General features: G+C 41.1%; 1 protein-coding gene across 1 annotated transcript in view; it reads right to left on the bottom strand.

Moving 5' to 3' along the window:
* The window catches only part of nol4la (nucleolar protein 4-like a), a 52,015-nt gene extending 30,809 nt beyond the window's left edge, over positions 1 to 21,206 (bottom strand). The window contains exon 1 of the mRNA XM_088332398.1: positions 20,850 to 21,206. Within this exon, the coding sequence (XP_088188524.1) occupies positions 20,850 to 21,206 (357 nt within the window). The remainder of the gene's footprint in view (positions 1 to 20,849) is intronic.
* Positions 21,207 to 24,171: the final 2,965 nt, after the last annotated feature.

Genomic DNA, 24,171 nt, shown 5'->3' with positions numbered 1-24,171 from the left:
ATCTGCAACCTCAGTGGAAATGTTTAAATCTAAACTTAAAACTCACTTCTACTCCATTGCATATGAATAACCTACTCCTCTTGTCGGTTGAAAATAGTTTGTGTAATATAGTGTAACAATCTGTGAAGCCCTTTGAGACTCTTCGTGATTTAGGGCTATACAAATAAAAATGACTTGACTTGACTTGACTTAACAATGCCCAACTGAGTTCAAAGAGCCCTTATAAAAAAATCACTGTGCTTAGATGTTTTTATTTTACGTTTAGCAAAGCTGTTCGTCATGCAGAATCTGGGGTGAAGGGGTTTGGAGAGTAACTTACTCATCATTGCAGTTTTTGGGAGTGTAGCATGAAAATGGTGAAAGTGAGAAATTACCTGTTTCACGCACAGTTCAAACGCCAACCCAAACACCCAGAAAGATGAAAAAATACGAGTTCATTTGAGCGTGTCTAAAAAAATTGAACGTACTTGTGCGCGCCACAAAAAGAGCTTGACACAGGCTGCAATGATGACACAAACCAAAAGATGGGGTCAACGGGTAAAAAAGTTCCAAGTTTCGTACAGCACCTTTAATCATAATGTAATCTATTTCTTGTTGTTGTTGTCACATACATCTCCCACCCCTTAATTCCCGTAGGGTGCTTCTCTACGAAATACAACTGAGTACAGTTACGGTGGAGCTGTCTCAAGCACGAGGTACAAGGGACTACATTTCTCCTCATGTAGATAGTCTCCCTACATTATATACTCACATCTAAGCTTAATTTACAAGTATAAATATAATACTGAAATCAGGGTGTCAGCTTATATTTGTATATTTGGTTTTGTGTCTCCAATGGCGAATGGTAGGCGTCGCATGGGAAGGGGAGGGCGTGGCTTGTACAGAACAAACAAACTAACAAGAAATCAATGACGTGAGCACAGAAATTAACTTTTTACTTGTAAAATCAGTTTTACAATATAACATACCTGGAGGATAAAAATAACTTCTTAGATGGTACCCAGTAATGGAGAAGGAGATCTTCAAGTGGTTTGAAGCCCAGAATAAACATGGATTGTCTCAGCTAAGTGTTCGTTTGTAAGCTTTCAAGATAGCACAAACCAAGAAATATGAAGGCTTTACTGCTACTACAGTTTGGTGTACATGTTTTCTTCTATTGTTTTTATATTGTGGCTATTTTAAAGCAGTTTAAGGGTTTCAGCTTCAACGTGAATATATACGGTAATTTGTAACTAGGTAGTTACCTTTGCTGGGCATCAGTAGCTCAGAAGATAGTGTGTTTGTCTTTGGACCAAGGAGGTCACCGGTTCGATTCTCAGCTCCTCCAAGTTAATTGTTGTAGGGGACAAGAGACTGAACCCCTAATGCCCCTGATGTAAAGCTAGGTGCCTTGCATAGCTGACTCTGCTGTGAGTATGTGTTTGAATGGGTAAAGTGAATTGTAAAGCGCTCAGTGAGTGGTTGAAGCGCTATATAAATGCAATCCTTTTACCATTCAAACACTCTTATTTTTGGTGTTAGTAATCTGGGGGGTAACGTATTGACATTTTAAATGAAATAACTAGTAACTGTAACTAATGACCTGTTTTCAGTAACGTGCCCGACACTGATCGAACTGTCAATTCTGCGGTGCAATATATCCATCAAAAATTTTCATTGTTTTTTTTGCTTTGTTTTTTTTACATATCACTGATTAATAGTATCAACTTTTCATTGTCAGACAATAAATGAGTTGTGTCACAAATGTTCTTTAGTGCTGTCAAAAGTAAAACCTTTTAAGTTTTACCTTAAAAGCTCAAGAATCTAATTTGAAAGCGCAACCTTTTCAACAATCATATGAGAAGCTCCCTTAATAATTCAATAAAGAGGTACAACAATCAATTGAATCATCAACAGGTAATAGATCATCAAAATCATTCAATGTTTTGTCGTGCCAAATGAAACTATTGCTACAAAACAGAAGAAAAAATACAAATAATGGAGACTCAAAAGTGACCAAACCGCAACATTATGCTTTTTAATTTTTGCCCAGCTTTTCAAGAGATGTTTGTTTTTTGGGGTACCTCCAGGTGAGCTTTATGTTGTGTAAAATAAATACGAGTTTTACAGACTTCAAGTACTTCAAAAAATGCTTGTTTATATGATAGTTCATACATTTTTGCTATCATTCAAATTTTACAACTAGGAGACGCTAAATAATACTTGCTGTCCCTTTTAAAATGAACTGAATTTTCAGTCAATCTCTGCAGTATTTCCCGAGAGAAGGCTATTGTGTTGTATTAGAAAACATTAGGAAAGTGGGATCAACAATTTTATTGATTTTCTAGCCTGTGGTAAAAGGCAGTGGCTTCTTGGTGATGAATATAATTAGAATAAAAATAGTGGATTCGATCAAATCCATTCATTCATTGTTCATTGTTTGTCAGCGAAATATTTGCCACTGCAGTGTTCAGCCACAGTAACAGTTGAGATTGGCGTACAATTGAAAATCCAAAAGTTGTCTATTCCAACCACCTGTGGAAAGAGTAGTAACAGTAATTTGGCCCAAACACGCATCATCAAAACTAGCGTTGTTAATAAATGGAATAAAGTATTCTCGACATATTTGATCACTGCCTTCCAAATCGGATTTTGCTCTTTGTGGCACGTCTGGTCACGGAGCTGGTTTCTTTCTCTGTTCTCATAGAGACGAAAAGAAAAGGTGGAACAAACATGAGTGAACTGTTGAGCCTTGAACGCATTGCACTTTAGAGTGTGCTTCTTTGTGCGCTTGAGAAACCAGCAAATGCCGAGCGGAGCAACGGCAGCTATCGTTTGGTGGTGGGCCCTTTTCAAGTGCAAAGATTACGTGTCAGCGTTCCTAAATGGCGACGAGACATCTTGAAGGAGCCGCAACGATCCTTATCCCGTCGGATTTTTCTTTGTAATCCCGTAGGACGTTGCTCTCATCCCCAGCCGCCGCACGACCAGCCCCCATCCTCGCAATCCTCGCCATCCTCGGCTGGGCTCCCTGTCCCGCAACAAACCGTTCTGTTGCTAGGAGACTGGAGGCTTTGAGTCGGCCGCCCCCAACCCCCGCTGGCAGTTGTGCACGTGCACACGACTAGCACACAAGTCGCTGTTGGTGAGAGAGGAACCATCCTGAGGCAGGTCAGGAAGAAGAGGAGGTTGGGCAACTGCACGGGAAGCGGCTGGGTCACAATGGCGGACGGGCGGTCAGGCAGAAGGCCTGTCAGAGAATCTGAATGTTGCGCATCAGACCTAAGGAACAGGGCAAAGCAGCACAGGCCAGGAAACACCCCCCAAAAAAATCACTTTCTGGGGGACATTAGAATGGTCTTTATTGTAATTGATAAACGGTGTTGGGATTGAAGGTAAGATCAGGGTTTAAAATTCAGCCCGACCCGACCCGAGTCGTGGGTACATAAACCCGAACCCGCCGGATTAACCTAATTTGATAACGGAGCCCGAAATAAACCAAAGCTTTAATTTGCCGCCAAAGTAAAGACGAAGCTTTACTTCTGCCATGCGTACTGTACTTCAGCGCAGTGCATTTCGGCTGAACTACACAGCTTGGGGTTTACTTGGGACCGGGTCCCTGAAATCAAGTCTGGACTGCAAGTGCAGCGCCAAAATAAACTGTTTGGCGCTGAAGTGCGCATTTTGGCGAAGTGCAGCGAACTAAAGTGAAGGTGAAACTGAACAAAATGGCACCGAAAAGAAAATCATTTTCTGCAGATTGGTCAAAAAGCAGAAGGAAAGTTTGTAAAGCTTGTTAGCTAGTGGCAAGAGGCGTAAATGACGTCTGACGTGAGGTATGTGGAAGGATAAAGCGGGTTTGAGTCGGGTTCTGGCCCAGGCCCAAGATCTTACAACTAGTTGGGAGTAATGTGTTACAAAGAAACACATTCCTGGAAAGCAATATTACTTTTCTCAGTAAAGAAAACTGTGACGCTTTATTAATAAAATGCATTAATCGGTTCAGTTATTTGTCGTTTCCTCCTTATCTCTCGAAGTGATACCAATCACTCAATGTACTAACAACCCAATGCTGAATTAAACAATCAAGAAGGGTGGGCGCCGCCTCAAACACAGGGGTAGGGGACTGCGAAATTGATCCCTACTGATATTCGGATATTCTCTAGACAGTATATATTTACATCTAAGCCTTATTTACAAGTACAAAAAAATACTGAAATCAGGGGTCAATTTAAATGCATATACAGGGAGTGCAGAATTATTAGGCAAGTTGTATTTTTGAGGATTAATTTTATTATTTAACAACAACCATGTTCTTAATGAACCCAAAAGTCTCATTAATATCAAAGCTGAATATTTTGGAAGTTGGAGTGGGGCTTTTTTAGTTTTAGCTATTTTAGGAGGATATCTGTGTGTGCAGGTGACTATTACTGTGCATAATTATTAGGCAACTTAACAAAAAACAAATGTATACCCATTTCAATTATTTATTTTCATCAGGGAAACCAATATAACAGCTCAACATTCACAAATATACATTTCTGACATTCAAAAACAAAACAAAAACAAATCAGTGACCAATATAGCCACCTTTCTTTGCAAGGACACTCAAAAGCCTGCCATCCATGGATTCTGTCAGTGCTTTGATCTGTTTACGATCAACATTGCGTGCAGCAGCAACCACAGCCTCCCAGACACTGTTCAGAGAGGTGTACTGTTTTCCCTCCTTGTAAATCTCACATTTGATGAGGGACCACAGGTTCTCTATGGGGTTCAGATCAGGTGAACAAGGAGGCCATGTCATTAGTTTTTCTTCTTTTAGACCCTTTCTTGCCAGCCACGCTGTGGAGTACTTGGATGCGTGTGATGGAGCGTTGTCCTGCATGAAAATCATGTTTTTCTTGAAGGATGCGGACTTCTTCCTGTACCACTGCTTGAAGAAGGTGTCTTCCAGAAACTGGCAGTAGGACTAGGAGTTGAGCTTGAGTCCATCCTCAACCCGAAAAGGCCCCACAAGCTCATCTTTGATGATACCAGCCCATACCAGTACCCCACCTCCACCTTGCTGGCGTCTGAGGCGGACTGGAGCTCTCTGCCCTTTACCGATCCAGCCACGGGCCCATCCATCTGGCCCATCAAGACTCACTCTCATTTCATCAGTCCATAAAACCTTAGAAAAATCCGTCTTGAGATTTTTCTTGGCCCAGTCTTGACGTTTCAGCTTGTGTGTCTTGTTCAGTGGTGGTCGTTTTTCAGCCTTTCTTACCTTGGCCATGTCTCTGAGTATTGCACACCTTGTGCTTTTGGGCACTCCAGTGATGTTGCAGCTCTGAAATACAGTATGATGGAACTTATCGGCCTGTGAGCATTAAATTGCGAACGGCGGACGGGATCAGGCGAGAGGAGTGCCAGGACCGGACCCGTCTGCTCTCATATGCAAATGAGCTATAACGCATCATCCACAAAGATGTGACTTTGTCAAATTAGGTCCTGGGAAAATAATTCAAAAGACAGCTGAGGTGTGCATGGGGATGGGGGATTACGGGTTTGAGGCCTTGAGTGTGTTAAGAGTAGAACTCTGATGTTTCCACACGGATAGGGGGGTTGAGCCCCCCGGGCCAGTTAAAAATGGTGTTAATTTCTCCTCCTATGGGAGAGCAAAGAGTGGTCTCTCCATGGCAACAGAAAGGCTGCTGAAGGGAGGAAGCGCCAAGCGGCCCATCAGCGACCCCTCCCCCTTGTACCGGCTTGCATTTGAACACAAAGTCGCCACAAACACACGTGCGTCGTCTGCACATTGGCTCAAATGGCCAATCAAGAGCTCTCACAAAAGCGAAGACACTCGCACGCTGATTTAGTTCGTAAACAAAATATGCAACAAGCCTCATTGGAGTGATGCATCAATCGTTTTACAGCATGCGTGTCATCATCTAATGCTGCAGATCAGTTTGTACTGCTTCTGCTCCTTCTGGTGTGCCTGCCTTGGCCACCAGGAGGCAGCATTGCTCAAAAGAGTCATAGGGACATAAACAAAGAAGATCACATCTCAGCGATGCAAACATGCAATCACCGAGTCACATTTTTTTGTAAAAACATCAAAATCATTTTCGTTTAACCAACTTCATCAGAGTTATCGCAGAATAATCTAAATTATCCATCCATCCATCCATCCATCCATCCGGGGGTGCTGGAGCCCATCCCAGCTATCTTCGGGCAGTGGGCAGGGGACACCCTGAACTGGTTGCAAGCTAGTTGCAAGGCACACAGAAACTGCTCATTCACCCCTAGGGACAATTTGGCCAGGACAAATAACCTGAGATGCATGTTTTTGGAATGTGGGGGAAAACCCCGCAAGCACGGGGAGTACATGCAAACTCCACACAGGAAGGTTCGATCTCATGACCTCAGAACTGCGTTGTACACGCGCTAACCACTGCGCTGCCGTGACCCCCCATCTATATTATCATAATGATATTTTTTCCACATGCACTTATTTGGGACGTTTATTTAGCATATTTTCCAGACTATAAGGTCAACCTAAAAATTGCAAATTTGCCAGAAGTGTCAAAGTGGATAAGATTGGAAATTCATCATTACAATTAAAGGATACTGCAAACGGTAACTATTCTGCCCTAAATAAACATATAGAATGGTCATTTAATGCCTTTTAGTGGTTCACATGTTATTGTTTGTTGATGAAATTAATTTTAGTGGTAAAACCGGAAATCATAATGTTAATTTATGTTCTATGAAAGAAATTGTTTGGATTTAAATATATTTACTTTTTTATGTATCCCTAGCTCTTATTGTAGTTTTAATTCCATGCCCCCTACATGCCCCTCCAGTGCGCCTTAGATATGAATTATGTGTCAAGAAAGACTACTTTTTCGGGTCTGCGCCTTACAATCCGGTGCGCCTTACAGTGCTGAAAATATGGAACTTTCGTTTCTGAAAAAAATGGTAATCCACTACTCAAACATGAGTGACTAAACTTTCATAGAGGATAAAGTACTCTGTTATCCCTCGCTACTTCACGTTTCGTACTTCCCGGGTAAAACATATTCTGCGAACACTTTGTTCCCTGATTGCATATTGCTGCGAGCTGGGGGGCGTCAGAGCACATTTTGGTTGGTCCTGGTGGCTCTTTTTTGTTTCTTTGTTCACCAAGAAGTGTACTTAACTCGTGCGGCCCTGATCAATTATCCCTGACCGCATATTGCTCTGAGCAGGGACAAGCAGAGCACACTTTTGTCAGGCCTGGCATTCTTTTTTTTGCCCTTATATCCGCATGAAATTAAGTGCATTTGTGCAGTCGCATTTCGTTATCCCCAATCCAATATTGCTGCCTTTCTGGTCGGCCTAAAATGAAATGCACGTTTGTGGCCACGATCCATTATCCACGGTCGACTATTGCAGAAAGCAGGGGCGGGGAAAGAAAATTTGTGTCACGTGTGGCCGATCTTTCTTTTTTCCTTTTTTTTCCGCCTAAAATTACCTGCACCTGTGCGGCCGCGATGAATTAGCCCCGGTCCGGGATTCAGGGGGGGTTTCTTGGATTTTGTCATCTCGCAGGGGGGTTCTGGTCTCCAATAACCGGGATAAACAAAGGATCTTATTATGGACCTATGAGTACTAATGCTCAAATATCGCTTGCTCAAGGTGTTTTTAAAATTAAAACTACTCAGGCTAACATTAGCATGTCAATAGAGAGCTAAATTTTATGTTGCCAGTAAAGTCATTAGCATTATTTTTAAAGTATATCTATGTAACTTTTAAAAAATATGTGGGTCAGGCATTTGTTGAGCAGGTTTTGTCACATTTCAAATCTGAAAAATAGAGATGAGCGACTACCGATTGACCAATTTTGTGATTGCCTTTCATGGCGAGCAAAAACAACTTCGATCACGGGCTGTCGTGCTGCTGCAAAGACTGCTAACAAAAAGTAAGGACAAAAGTACAGGAGACTAAAACACCAAACAACACAAAAGGTATTCATGCAAATGAGGCGGAATAATAGAGCCTCTATTCTTTTGACTGGGTGTCCCTTCCCGGTAAAGACTGCTTCTCAAGGGACCCTGGGCCTAATTAATCCCATCGTAATGACGACGCTCCCCTTCTCGGTGGAAAGCGAGGTGCAAACCTCTCCCGTCACCTTTTCAATACCCTAAATTTCGGGAAGAAAACGCTCCAGACGTCCCCGTCAAGTCTTTTATTTTGTAAATCGAGGGAGGCAACAACCTGAAGACACGGCATCAGCCTCTTACATGACCTCCTGTTTGATCATCTAATAATAAACTAAAGAAGAATGAAAATCACTTTGATGGTCAAATAAAAGAGTGTCTACATTTTGCCAAATACTTTGTTTACTTTGGTAGCAAACACAAAAAAAGAAGCCAATGTCAAAATGGAAAAAAGTAGTTGTTTTGAAAATCAATTGATTGGAATATTTTCCTCTCCTTTAGTTTACCTGATTACCTTGTTGCAATACACATGAGAGATTCGTGCGACATTTTGTATTGGCGAAAAAAATTATTTGATCTATAAATGGATTTATTTTAACTGTAAAAACTATGTTAAATTATGTCATGAGTATTATTATCTGATGAAAAGGAAAATGAAGGATATTTGCATGATTTATGCATGCTAAAATGAAACACTGTGGTTTTATTCCGCTCCTTAATGATCAGTCAATGATCTGGTTATTTTTTAATTGAGGTAAGTTTCTAAAGCACATGTGTCAAACTGGTGGCCCTTTGGCCAAATGTGGCTTGTCACATCATTTTTGTGGCCCGTGAGACAATGATGAGAAAACATAAGAAAAAAACAGCCCAACAAGGACCTGCAGTTTTAAATATGTCCACTGAATGTTGCAAGTCAGGCGGCTCTCGAAAGGCACACTCTGTAGCTGTATATGGTGACTACTGTTAATTAACCGGAGACTATTGAGGAAACCCACTGCGGGTTTTTTTTTTACTTAAAATGATGCCCATGGAGGCACTGTTGAAGGCAATACAAATACAAAATATAAAATAATAGCCCCTAAAACCCTACTGGAATAAGCAGTGCAGATAATGGTATAAAAACAATAGCAGAAGAGTGTCTGCAGAAATTTGAACACACTTTCGCTTCTTTCTATAGCATGAAATCGTACAGCAAATTTCCCAAATTCAGGTAAACATTTTCATATAAAAAAAAAAAAAAAAAAAAAATATATATATATATATATATATATATATATATATATATATATATATATATATATATATATATATATATATATATATATATATACAACTAAAAAGCAGAAAGACTTTTAAATCATTATCAATTGTCAATCTTATTAATTAGGAATTGTATGCCATTTTTGTCACTTTTCCAGTATGCATGAGTTTTCCCAAGTTAAATAAACTGTAGTGGAAACTGACTCAATTGTTGCTTCTCTTTTTTACAGATGCACAGCTGATAAACACTGCAAAAGATTAAATCTTAGTGGGAAAAAAAATTGAGTAAACCTCAATGATCATTTCATAATCAAATCTGACATCCCTAAATCATAATTTCCTTGTGAGCCCCTGAAAATGCCCCTAAGCTCTCCAGCTAAGGCACACTTTGTATGCCATTCATTTACTAGTCTGGCTCCGTGACAATGGTTTTTAGCTAAAATGAGTTCAACACCCCTATTCTAAAGGCTCCATCCAAAATAACTGAATCATCACTTACTATCGAAGATGTTAGTTTTTGTGCCTCAATATACTGTAGCTCAGGGATCTCCAAACTTTTTCCTGTGAAGGCCAAATAAGTTTCCCTTTCTCTTATGAGGGTAAGGGGTCCGTTCGTAACAGAAAAAGTAAGACAATTGCAAGAGTGCTTAAATGCAAAAATGTATTGTTTTCCAAGAAGTCACCATGAAAAAACCCTTGTGGATTTTTCACAGAACAAAAGTGAGAAAATAAATAATAACTGTCATGATTTGCCAATTGCCCTGACCTGCGCTCACTCATTCAGCCCCAGCTGCCACTCCTTCCCTAAACTAGTCCTCCTCCTATTTAGTCACGTCATTCTCGTTCGTTCCTAGTCTGTCCGTCTGCAAACCTCAACGCATCCAAGGCAAGCACTTTTGACTCTGGCTCCCGTTTTGATCCCGACCTGTTTCCTGTATCGATCCTCGGACCAAGGTCTGTTCTTCTGTCCCAGCTACCCTTATCCTGATTCTGTTTCCTGTATTGATCCCCAATCCAAGCTCCATGCTCCTGTCCTGGCTACCCATATCCTGATTCTGTTTCCTGTATTGCTCTCTGACCACGCTCCGTCTCCCGTCTCAGCTGCCCTACTTGTCCCAACTCCCACCACACTCTGTCTCCCGTCCCGGCTACCAGACTTGTTTCAATACACGATCACGCTTCGTTCTCCCGTCCCAGCTACGCGACTTGTTCCGATCCACGATCACGCTTTGTTCTCCGGCCACGCCTCTCCGCCTCGCCATCTGTCATTGGCCGCGGGGGCTTACTGTTCCACCTGTCCAGCAAGCACCAGATCGCTGTCTTTTCCGCTGCTCCTGACTTCCCCGGCCCCTTAGTAAAGCATTGTGTGAAACGTTACGCATTTGGGTCCACCGTTTGCTCCGGTCGTGACAATAACACTCTTAGTGAAATAAATAACCAAATAACCTTCTCTGTATTCTGTATTAACCAAATCAGAAAGTAATAACACTATGAAATAATGGAAAAACAAAACAATCTGTGGGTTCTTCATGGAAGAAAATTCCAGTTCCAAAATTAACTTTCTGCTGTGCCGTACACAAAGAGGTAAGTATTAGCAAGCAAGTCAACTGCAGGAGAGAGAGTGGGAAAGGTGAGATGGCACAACATTCATTTGGACAGGTAACTTAAAATTAGTTTTACCTGGTTATTTCAGTATGAGAAATTATTTTCCCCCCATTTTCCACTTATTGAAACATAAATATTTTGTTTGTTTGTTTGTACATGATTCAAATTGAATCGTTTCTTCCGGCGCCGTCACGAATGGCAGCCACTCCAGCAGCTCCCGTGTTATTTTCGATTGTTCTCGATTGTTTGTTCTCAGCTCAGGGATGCTGCTGGAAATGTGAATTTCCCTTCGGGGATGAACAAAGTATCTATCTATCTATCTATCTATCTACCTTCACAGGTCTAAGGTCAGCGTAGTTATTAGAAAACTGGATCACCAGTGGTATAGACGACTTGAAGTAGATTTTATCTTATTACCAGACTACTTTTAGTCACGATACTATAGACAATTTGTTGTGCGTTTTAAATGTTACGACAACAATAAATTATATTACCGGTATATTATTCTATTTTTTTCTAAGCATGCTAAGTGACCAATTTATTGTTATTTCAAAATGGGCAATGGAAAAATAAATTAACATTTTTTTCTGTTACTCTGTTTAAAGATGTGTGGTAATGATATGTTTCATATGTTTTCCCAGAGTTTATTTATATGTCGGTGCTCTCTCTGCACTGACTTGGGGTCAAATCCTGTTACAAACAAAAAAAAAGCGTACCCAGACATAGAGTTCGTTTTAGGTTAAAAAATGTGCGTCAAAATGCTCTCAGGTATTGTTCAGGGGGCTGGACCGTATTGGCCTGCGGGCCGTGGTTTGGAGCCCAATGATGAAAAAAAAAAGGGGGGGGGGGCTTGTCATGGTCCTTCGTCTTTTGTAAGTTTGCGATAAGCTCAATGTGACAAGTGTGCTAAATTGCAGCAGTTTTCAGTTGGCATGGCAACCTAAAGCCATTTTTTTTCCATTTGGATATTTTTTTCCTTTACGGTGCACGTATAAGCAGATGCGTTTACGGCGTCCTGCCAGGAAGCAATTTGGTCCGCGCCTCCCTTCAAGCTCGGTCATCTTCTTTCCCCCCCTAATCAGTGCATAATGGGAGATAAACGAGGTTGCTTCCACCTACAGGGGAGGGGGGTGGCAATGCTGGCAAGGGAACCGCGTGCAACATGCACGGACATACAGGAAGAAAAAGAAGTGAAATTGAGTGTGCGGTCGGCCGGGATAGGACAGAAGCCTGTTGACGGTGCGGCGATTGTCGGGCCGGCAACCTTTGTCCTGCAGCGCACTGAAGGCGCCTTCTGCGCACTGAAGCCGCCTTGTGCGCCATGCAGACGCACACAAGAGGCCTTCTCTGCAGGCGCCACCCCCACCCCCAGTACCCTGTCTTTGGTGCAACCGCCCCCCATGCGTGGCCTTGGCACAGCCCGGGAGCAGCTGCGGCTGAGCGTCCGGAGACGCAAACCCAGGGCCCGGTGCCCCTCCCCCACCGCGGCCCCCGGGCCAGGCCATGACCATGAACCGCACGTGAAATGCACCACATCAAACTGGTATTGAATTCCGTTACCGCTGCTACTGAAATATTTATGTAAACATATAGCAGTTACTCTTATATTATCCCTCTGTTACCTGTAGTAACACAGCTGTAAATGTTTACTTTGTTACAAAAGTATTATTTGTTGTCTATGAGTTGTTTTTAAACTGTACAGCTTGCCTTGCACATGCTATGAATATCAGTCCAACGGGGATCGCAAGATATTTGCTTTTGGTTTTGTATGAATAAGATAAGAGGTGGGATTTAATCAATTTTCCTTGTCCAACTCCCTTTCGGGCATTCACTCACTGAAGTTATATTTACATGTGTACACATGTGCCCGGAATGAATAAATAAATGAATGAATGGATAATTGAAATAGCAAACGCAAACGATTTGCCAATTAAAGCAAATAGGCCCCGAGACTCTCGGGCCATGAAAACAGCAGTGCAATTTTGGCAGTTGTGGCTCCTGGAACATTAGTAATAAACAAGGGTGGGCTTATCCATCCTAGTACGGATATTATCAATACTGAGCCAGTACTTGGATTGGATCGATAATATTGCCTCTGGATCATATACTATCTTCCAGTTTTAACTATCACAATAATAATGTTGATAGTGGGTAACAAGATTACTGTATACATACACTATAACTTTCAAATTCGATCCTATTGTGGTTACACTGTATATGCACTATTGATGTAAAATCACTGGCGGCGCCAGAAATTTTCTTTTTGGGTTTCCAGATGGGACCACTCTAAATCTTGGGGCGGTTCACCAAAACTAAAAGCCATAATTTCAGGCTTTTACACTTGGAAGGTCAGTGGTACTCAGAGTTAGCTAGTTACCTTTAATCCTGGAGGATCGATGACAAGCAAATGAAATATGGTCCATTACCGCGACAACTATCAATGACAGGTCTTTGGTGTGACACACAGTTCTGAGGTCATGAGATCGAACCTTTCTGTGTGGATATTGGATGTTCTCCGTGTTTGCATGGGTTTCCTCTGGGCACTCCGGTTTCCTCCCACATTCCAAAAACATGCATGTCAGGTTAATTGGCCGGTACAAATTGTCCTTAGGTGTGAATGAGCGAGCGAATTGTCTGTCCCTGTGTGCCCTGCGACTGGCTGGCAACCAGTTCAGGATGTCCCTGGCCCACTGCCCGAAGATAGTTGAGATGGGCTCCAGCACCCCCGCGACCCTACTGAGGATAAGCGGTGCAGAAAATGGATTGATGGATTGATAGGATTACATCTATGTGAATAGGCATCTGACGATAGATGTAATCATGTGATTGCACAATAGCATTTGTAAATTTTCTTTACAGTTAATGTCAGACAGCTAACTTATGATAGAAGATAGAATAGGCATTACTGTTGGAAGAATGATGAGCAATAAATGTGAATGCAAATACGCATCTGCGTTAACACGCTATAGCCTTAGTAAAATATGGTTCGAGTTAACATCAGCCAGCTTACTTATATAGTATGACAACATTCTTAATCATGGCATTTGATTACATCCCACCAGACGGCTAGGAATGACTTATCTTAAGTGCAAGGAGGTTCGCTCGGGTAGGGGTAGAGCGCAAACGAGGCAAAACACTGAAGCAAGGCAAGCGGAAAGATGTCAGCCAAATATAACGAGGGGGGCGTGGTCATGGTAGAACTTAGTTGGGAGAAAAATGACGCGGGCATTTCGGGGGGACTACTGTGAAGGTGAGGAGGAATGGCTTGCCTGTCTATGCATTTGGGATTAAGTGCATTGCTGATGCTACAACAATCTAACAATATCCCTTTTTTACAATGTTATGCAATAAAAGGCAATGTATTTTAACCGACTATAAAGTGCACCTGATTTTCAGACGCACCTTTTAAAATAACCCCCTTGTGAAAGATTTTTTCATACATAAGGCGCATTATATTTTAAGCGCACAACATTAAAAAAGACGGTTAAAAATAAGTGTTTCATAGAACATAAATACGGTATTCGCAAATGTGATTTCACATGTAAAATGAATCCATTCATCCACAAATGGTTACCTTATGTAGAAGCATTTCATTGTAATTATGAATTTCTGATTTTTTTAACCGCATTTCCGGCTCTACAAAGACGCACTGCAAATTTGGGGTCTGGAAAATTTGGTATTTTAGTTGTCTTGTTTACATTGTTATACAATATTTGAATTTTTGTTACATTGCTGCTTTTTGGGATTGACTCTCTTGACTTTTGTTCTGAAACAGTTGTGGTCGTTAAAGTATTTTATTTTTCATACTGTCAAAGGTTTTTACATCGCATTGTTTGTATTATAAGATATTCTCCCTTCATTTTCAAAATATTGTGCAATGAAAGGCATTATAGTTGTCATGTTGACTTTGTTAAATTTGTCAAGTCAAGTCACATTTATTTATATAGCCCTTAATCAAAAAAATGTCTCAAAGGACTGCACAGGATTACAATTACACAATTGCACAATTTCCTGATCTTAAACCAGCAAGTCAAATCAGGTTTATTTGTATAGCCCTTAATTCCAAGGAGTCTCAAAAGGTTGCACAGACCACAGATTATTGCAAACTTCAGACTATTGTTACACCATCCCCTGATCTAAATCCTACATGACGGCAAGGAAAAACTCAAAAACCTTAACATGAGGAGAAAGAAGAAAGATGTTACATTAAAAAATAATAAAATTAGAAATAAAATATAAATAATTAAAGTATGATAGAAAAAAATATTAATTAAATAAAAAGTAGGACCAGGTTGCAATGGATGTAGCATTAACAAACAATACACAGGTATTCTCAACATGAAATATAGGTCGTTCATAAATTATAGAATGTAAGTGTGTTTTGAGCCTAGATTTAAACAGTTCCACTGAGGTTGCAGATGAAATCTCAGAAGGCAGAGCATTCACAGCACCAGGCTTAAGGCTCGAACCTGCGGATCTCTTCTTGGCTCTTGGGATCACTATAACGATAGTATTTTCAGAGTGAAGTGCTCCGGACAGCAACATAAGGGGAAATTAATTCTGCCCATGGAACTTTCCATTTGTATTTATATTACATTGCTGTTTTTCTCAGGTTGTCTTTCATGACTTTCATTCTGAAACGGTTGTAGGGGAAAATTGATATTTATTTTTTCAAACTGTTAAAGTTTGCATTCTAGTTATTTAATTTTAAAAAATCGACAACTTTAAAGGCTGTTTTATCATATTTTTAAAGTACTGCGATTGGGAAAAGGTTCAATTTTTCAATTTTCATGATATTTCCAAGCAATAAATATTGGTATAGGATCGGTATCGATCAATACTACCGTCTTCCCACTCGAAGCGGATCTATACCAAAAACGCTCACCCCTAATAAGATTGGATTTGGTTGCTTAGAGTTGTTGGTGGTTGGGAGCTGCAATACCCTATTTGGCCGCCAGACGGCATAAGAGACCCCACAAAAGCAGACCACACGAGAGCCGAAGTTTGTCGATTTTGTTGGCATTCATTGAGGGTGCAAGAACACAAAACCAGCTAAAGACACCAAAGTACAACAACAGTATGTAAATGTTCATGAAAATAAGATCAGCAATTTCAGGGGCGATAAGTCAGGTACAAACACATAGACACACCCACTCACACACACACACAAGCCGGGCTTTACAAAGAAGTTTAGATAAGGGTGGGCAAGTAATAAAAAGATGACGAATAATAAACAATGCACAATTTTTAAGACGTTGAAGAGCTGTGAAACGGAATGGAAGAAATATAATGACGACTCGATTCCCAAGGTTAGAATTGTAACCACGTCACATAGTTGAATACGTCCACATACTTCTTGCTTGCAGTGATTAGTGACATTTTTTGACAAAAATCAGTCCTTACCCTCGTTTTTAAACCATTATTCCCAACAAAAATGGACCTCAAGGGTCAAGTAACTGCGGGAGGAAGACACATCATAAGTGGGATATTGGTTGATATAAGACACAGACTCGGGCGCTATTTAAAATAGTTTATGAAATCATCAAACGTCATACAGTGAAATAAAATGCACTGAGGAATTGGCTTTTGTCTGGAGATCAGATTTGGAAGCTTTGTTTATTATTTTGTCTTTAAATTACTCTCAATGCACTTAATTAAAAAAGAGGAAATATTTTGCTGTAATGACTCTTTGAATCAAGAAAGGTTCCAGGAACCCTGATAATGTTTTTCTTGGTCGGTGTGGTTTCAACGACAGAGGCCAAAGATGCAAGAAAATCAATGAGAAAGCCTTCGGACAAAGCGGCCAATCCGATGGCGTTGTGTGAAGCAAGCCTGGGGGCAATAAGCCGACGAAAAAACATGAGACAGAGAAGACCAGGACTACATTTGGTAAACAGTGAAGAAAGACAGTCACTCTCTCAACTGAAAGCTGACTTATTGACTGCTACTCAACTTTCAAAAAGACTGTTCAAAAAATTTACTGGCTTGAGTAATACTGTTTAGATTTCTTTCCTCTCGGTGGACAAAGGCCAAACACTACAAACTCAATCAACCTCTTGTCTCGTGGTAGTACTTTGATAGCAGTAAATGCAGTAATTGATGCAATTGGGATGTGCATCATTGACCGCAGAAGCGTCGATTTGATATGCAAATCTTTAACTTGCCATTTGTTACTCTAAGTCTAAACCAACAAGTGGACCAAGAATTTAACAGACTTAAGCAGGAATTATTTGCCCTCATGTAGGTTTTAGATCAGGGGATGGTGTCATTGTAGTCTGTGGTTTGCAATAATTTGTGGTCTGTGCAGCCCTTTGAGACTCTTTGTGATCAAGGGCTATACAAATAAACATGACTTGACTTGGCTTGAATCTGTTTTTCTGGTATGTGTGAGTATCTGGACAAAGCGTAGGGACCTCCAAGAATGTTTTGGTTTTAAAAAATGACTATATTAGGTGTCTCCTTTTAGAGTTATTCTTAGATTTAAGTCAAAGATGGCCAACGGAGGTATTGATTTAAAAAAAAGGAACATTAGTCATTTAATTGAATGGAATGACTTCTGAAAATCAACTGTTCATTGAGTGAAAAGTGATTTTTTTTTTTATAATACTATGGTGGTGTATTCTTTTTTGTTTCTCATATTGATAAATTTTAAATTTTGTATTGTCACCTTTATTATTACTTGAGATTATATGTAAATTAAGAACATTTGCCAGAGTAACATTTAAATCTTGGTAATTTTACTAGCTGCACTTTACCAAATTAGAATTAATTTATTTTCAAAGTTTTTTATCTTCTCTTCTCTTCTGTGAACAGTTAAAGTAGGTAACTTAATTTTGAATAGGTTATTTTAAAGAGGCGTTAAGAACTAGTGGTGACACTAAAGCAAGGAAAGAAAAGCCTCAGAGTAAACATTAAAGCGACATTGTGTGTTCTTGTTGCTTCCTAGTGGTAAAAATGTCATTCATTAAACAAAACAATATTCATTTGAATAATAAGTAAACTACATGAACTTTTATATATACATGCATTTTTTGTGTTCTATATCTTTAACTCAGTTAATCTTGTATTTTTTCAATATTAGTAATATTCTTTCATGCATATGTGTATATAGTTTCTTAGTTCTCTTACGTCGGCAACTGTATGGAAAGCAGAGTAAGAATTTCATTTCGCAGGGAATCGTGGTTCTTTACTGTGCATATGACAATAAACACTATGAATTTAAATTATTTTTTTTACATGACTGTTTGCTATCTTGCTGCTATGGATACACCCAATTTTTTAAATCATCATGCAAAAACTTGTAAAAATCTGGGAAAAAAATGAGTGAAAGAAGGATGGGGTTTGGTCACTTTGAGTCTCCGTAGTTTGTATTTTTCCTTGTGCTTTGGAGCACTCGTTTTTGGTTGCACTACACAATACAGTGACGTGTAGTGGTTAAATATTACAAAATAATGCTAGCATGATAGTTTTCATTGTGAGTGTGATTAACAACCCAACTGGCATGCTAATAAAAGTCAGCATCAATACCTGCTTTTGACAGTACACAAAAGAATGATGCGTTGAGCCACCAGTTGGACCTCATTGACCTTGTTTTATAATGTGTTTCTACTTTTGGGGCATTTTACTCAGGGATTTTTGTTGGTGTAATATTGGCTTAGCAAAGGTTAGGTGACAGCAGGTGATGTTTCCCCTATGCATCGAGGCTGCGAGAACTTGACTGCACACAAAAGACGGTCACACGTTCCCCCTCATGACCTGTTGCACATAATTGATCCCAACAACGGGATTAGGGGTCTTATAATACTCTGCATGGAAATTGTGCATTGGCTACAGGTGGCCACCTGTTAAGGGTTCAGCCGCTCACACACAATCGACGCATGTGTTTGATTTTTCCCACAAGGCCCATTGAAAAGGTGTAGGGTGGGGTTCCACCAAAATGACTGATTATCTCTTGAGGGATATTGATGACCTGATCTTTATTTCTCACGTGACATCATCAGCTACAAGCAGATGAGCGTGCGTAGTTAGCAAGGAGCTCTTGGGCCCTTTTGTCTGAGTGTCGCATGCTCGTGGACACCAATTACACCTCCACCTACAGCCGAACCCTCTAGGTGCCTCCTCCCACTTTGCGACTGGTCTTCTTTTTGCAGTCTGCGTTCGAAGAGGGAAAGCGACCCGGTGGAACGCATGAGTGTTGCCAAAGCAACGAGAACGAGGGGCTGCAATTGCGCGTGCAAGTTGATGCACTTCCGGACGGCCCGCCAGCCGAGACCGGACCATGAAAAGTCACACTCGGCCAGGACCAGAGCATACACGTTTCCCACAAAAAAAAAATCTATGACGCTGTGGGAACACCAAAGTGCACACGGGACAGCAAGGGCACACACACACACATACACACACGCATAGACATGCATACGCCAAGTACGGTACAATGGAAACTCCAAAGAAGAGCTGAGGCAGTATTGGAAGTAACGCGTTATACAAAGGGACTCGGTCCTGGAACGCAATTACCTTTCATCAGTAACAAATACTGTGCCGCGTACTAATAAAATGTTGTAACATTACTTTGTTCTAGTTACAACATGGTGCGTTAATCTGCTACCTTTTAAAAGCAGGTCATGAATATTAATGTCTTCTGTACTTTAACGGTTCCTCCTTTGCTCGGCAAGTACCGTAATATACAACCCTCAATCCGTCAACAACACAACACTGATTACAACTATTGAAAAAAGGGGAACGTGTTTATATGTGCCTACAAAATACAACAGAATACAGTTACGGTGGTGCCGTCACAAGCCAAGACAATGAGAACACGTAATTTCTAACTACTGATATCCGTACATTCTCCCTACCGTACATACTCACATCTAAGCTGTATTCAAAACTATAAAGTAAAATACTGAAATTAGGGCTTCAGTTGTTGATGCTGCTATTTTTTGTGTATTGTTACCTAATGATAAACCTATTGAACCCTGATTAACCTGGAAGGGGGACTACCACTTGTGAGGCCCATTCTCAAGGTTTCTTAATTTGCTCATGCTGAGGTTTTTTAGAGTTATTCCTTGCCCGCATGTTGGATAAAGATCAGGGGATGGTGTAATTGTTAGCTGTACAGTCCGTTGAGACATTATGTGTCACGATTCTTTTGTGATTAAGGGCTATACAAATAATGTGACGACTTGACTTAACCGTTTATATCCACATATTTAGTCGTGTGTCACCAGTAGCAAATAGTAGGCAGAGCTTGGGGAGGGGGTGCTTGGCTTATACAGGAACAATAAAATCAATGGGGCAAACATAAGCAGAGAGTTTACCGCTGAATTTTGATCTTATTTTTTCTAAAATATGTTTTTGCAAAACACTATGCCTATAAAGAATAACAAAAACCTCATTGACATCACCCAGAAGTCGAAAAGGAAATATTGGAGTCCATGAAAGATGGCATAATGGATATGAAGTGTCTCTGCTTTTTTAGTTTGCAAGCTTTCAAGATTGCACAAGCAAAGATATATTACGAGTTCACATCTTCCACTGGTTTGTGTACACATGTTCTTCTATTTCTTGTTCTATTATGTAGCTATTTCTAAGCAGTTTTAAGGGGTTGGCTACAATACGGTAATTTGTAAATAGTTACTTTCAGATTAACGCGCTCCTGTTTCACTTGCTAAAGCAACTACTTTTTAAATGAATTAATTACTAATTGTAACTATACTTTTTTTCAGTAACCCACCCAACCCTGAACTTAGGTGTAGAGTCTGGTCTTAAGGCACATGTCATTGTTAGCATCGCCGCACAGCCTTTGAGCATCGCCACTGCCGGCAGGCAGCGGCGTTGCCATGGCAGCAGGGATGAGAGTGCAAGGAGGGAGGGGGGGAGTCTTTCGGATTGGGATGCGCGGACAAAGTGGAGGTGGGACAGTGCCAAAATGTTGCCGTTCGCTTTTTGCTGTCGTGCAGCCGGAAAAAAAGGTTAACAAGTTGCATGCGGGGTGAAAGTGACCGGACATTAATGCACGCGCGGGCGCAGGCGCCCTCACTTTACCGTCGACTTGACCGGGACGTAGAGCACGGGCTTTCCAGGAGCTCCTTTCTTATTGTGCTCTCCCAAGACGTTGGTCCCCACTTGAAATCCTTTGGACTTGACCCAAAATTTGAATTTGGCATTGATGTGGCTGTTGTCCACGTACACCCCGTCCGATTCATCATTTTGCAACAAGGTCTGCATGATTTTGTTGTATTTCCGCCGCGTGACGGTCTTTGTCTTGCCAGAGTCTCCGTAAGTGCGCAGGCACCAGTCCTGAAATTCGCTGAACATCTCCGCCTCGGACGCAAGCGGACTCCGCGAGCGGCTGCGGCTCCTTTTGGGTACATCCGCGCACGCCGCCTTCTTGGTTGCCATTGCTCGCCCTCGGCACCCCCCGGTCTCCTCGCTCCTGTTCTCCCCCCTCTCTCTCGCTCTCTCTCTCGCTCCTTCCACGTCTGGATCCAACAGGCCGGCTAATAAAGAGCACACTTGAGCGAGTTCCTCATCCGCCCCCTACCCCCCAACAGCCCGCCCCACCACGTCCCACAAGGCTCAATTGGGTTTTCAGGACGCAAGAATAGGCACCTTTGGGTGGACCGGGACAGTTACACGCAAACAACGGCACACCTGTTTGCTGTCCCAACCGCTGTGCAGCGGTAAGAAAATGTCACTTCCTCAAATCATGTGCAGAGGAACACCGAGGGAGGGAGAGGGGAGGGATGTGGCTTGTTGGGGGAGGACAGAGGGGAAGGGGGACGTCCTGCAACAGGGCGGCCATCTCCCACCTGTGTGCAAAGGCAAAACGTTTCTTGAAGTCGGACGAGACAAAAGAAACGACGTCGCTTTCACTTTGTATCGACCTACTTTCCACTGGGGTTGATGAAGGGGGAGACGAGAGAGGGGGGTCTCAACTCTTCTCTTTTTGTCACACCTGTTTGAATGGCATCTGTGCGTTGTCGCGAACGTGCGCGAAAAGTGCGCAAAAAAAAAACGTCCGGTCGTTCGTCAAGCTATAGCAATGATGCAATGCTGGTTCATGAAATGAACCGTCCCGTTATGAAATAACGCATGGGAGGGGTCTTTTTATTCGCTTGCACTCCCTGCAGATATAAGAGGAAGAAGAAGTGAAAGAAAAGCTTCCACGAACTCCGCTCACGCTTCTTGGATTTCCTGTTCCAGTCTGCACTTATTGGGGCCTTGTCGTCCCGGCCCGCCATCTTCAGAACACAGCGCGAGGACAACACTATGTCTGATGAAAGAGAGAGAGACATCCACTTTTTTAAATCATCATGCAATAAGCATATGCTCTGCCGATATATATTTGCTACGTTGTGATAAAAAAATGCTTAAAATGGACATTCACAAAACAACAAAACAAAGTTCACAAGATTGCAACATCTGTGATGCAAACAAAGTAAAAAAATGATTCCCGAAAAGTCATTTTGACTTCAGGCTTTAAACATGTCTTTTGATAGCTGTTTTCTTTTCACTAAAGTCATTTTTTTTTATTTCATTTGAAGTCGTTCGTCAATAGGACCGTTAACATTATTTAGCGCCTCCCAGTGGTAAAAAAAAACTTATGTCATTAAAAGAAAACAATGTTGATTTATAATTATTGCTAATAAGCAAAAACATATGAACTATCTTATAAGAGTGGATTTGTTTAAATACTCGTGGTTGGAGGAATTTGTATTTATTTTAAATCATATGAGGCTCACATAGAGGAAGCTGACGTACTTGTCCGCCATTTTACCAAAAGAACCCCCCCCCCCAAAAAAAAAAAAAACATAAACCAGTCTCCCCCTCCATTTGTTCTCTTCCTTTTTTGCTTTCTTTTCATCCCTATTTCATTTATTCTTCGATTTTATTGATTAGGTCCTTTTGTCTTCTTTTTCAGTTTCCCCGTTTGTTTTTTCTTTTCTCTTCCTTCTTTTTCCTTTTCCCAACATTTCCCTTGTTTTCTTCTCTACGTTTCCTTCCTTTTTCTTTACGTTTATATTTCTTAGCATAAAGCTTGGCAGAAAAATTGAGAAGCAAAATGTTGCAGGAAGGTTACTTTGAGTCTCTGTAGTTTGTGTACTTCCTTGTGCTTTTTAGTACCCGGTTTTGGTTGCACTACACAATATAGTGACATCTAGTAGTCCAATATTACACACTGCCCTTCTAACAAGAAATAAAATATGCTAATCAGTTCAAGTTAATGTATGTTATAAACCATTTTTGGCAAAGCAAACAGCTGCACTCCTTCAATGTGACTTGTGTACAGGCTCTTTATAAACAAAAAACCTTATTGATAGGTTTTGATATAGGTTTACCAAAGAAATTTAGCATTTTGTATTTGTAAATTGGTAGATATTCTTCAAATTCAAAATGGTACATAAGTTGAGTTTTATTTTTTACACTTGGCAAAATTTGCTGTATTCAAACAAATATTCGGCAAATAATTATTTAGTGGGATTTTATAATCTCTTGCTTCAACTGCCCTTACAATGACTGTGCTTTAGAAAATCTCTGTAAAGGTATTCAAAAATGTTTTGCCAATGCCACAGGGGAATTATCTGTAGAATCTATGATCAAAAGCAGGTGGCCATCAAAAAAATCAGGTTGCCAACAATTGCCCAAATTTGAAGCCTTGTAAATAAAAGCAAGCACCACGACATATAGAGATGATTATCTCATGTGCTTCCATCACACTAATGTGTTGATCCTTGAATTAGCCATAGGATATATTACCACCTCGAAATTAAAATCTAAACTTAAAAAAAAGGAACGTCATAAAGAAGGTTTGTAAACAAAGGCAGCATTTCTAAACAGAAGGGTAAATAAGACAAAAATGACAAGAGTCACTTTGTTCTCTAGGATGACGATGACCCATATTCATCTTCATGAGAAAAGGAAGCAGCACATGTAGTCTGTTTTTTTTTTTTTTTTTCTTGTGAGGGGGCGGGGGTCTTGTTTGTTCCCCTGGCCTGAGCATCCCAGGCCCGAGCTGGCTGGCGGCGGTGACGGCTGCTGTTGCCATGACAGCAGCTCAGCACCGTCTCCGGTCGCCTGCAAAGATGGCCCGTTTTGAATCTGTGAGGCAAAACGAAAGCCGGACAAAAAAGCCCCACCTAGGACGGCCAAACAGCTGCTCAGCAAGCACAGCCCTGGTGTTTCCGAGCCGGGTGTACGCGCGTGTGTGGGGGCTGGCCCATACGAGACGCGGCCAGCCCATTTCAGTTGGTTTCATCATTCGGTCTACGAGAGTTAACTCGCTTGGTCCAAAGGTGCACACTCCTCGAGACATTAAAATGAGTGGTCTTTTACAATCCTGGCGTCATTTGAATGAGTCGACCGC

Source organism: Urocampus carinirostris, chromosome 3 (genome assembly GCF_059441175.1).
Source record: "Urocampus carinirostris isolate Australia breed hairy pipefish chromosome 3, RoL_Ucar_1.0, whole genome shotgun sequence".
Taxonomy (NCBI): Eukaryota; Metazoa; Chordata; class Actinopteri; order Syngnathiformes; family Syngnathidae; genus Urocampus; species Urocampus carinirostris.
Note: the sequence above shows the minus strand (reverse complement) of the source record. Positions and strands in the feature narration are given on the sequence as shown.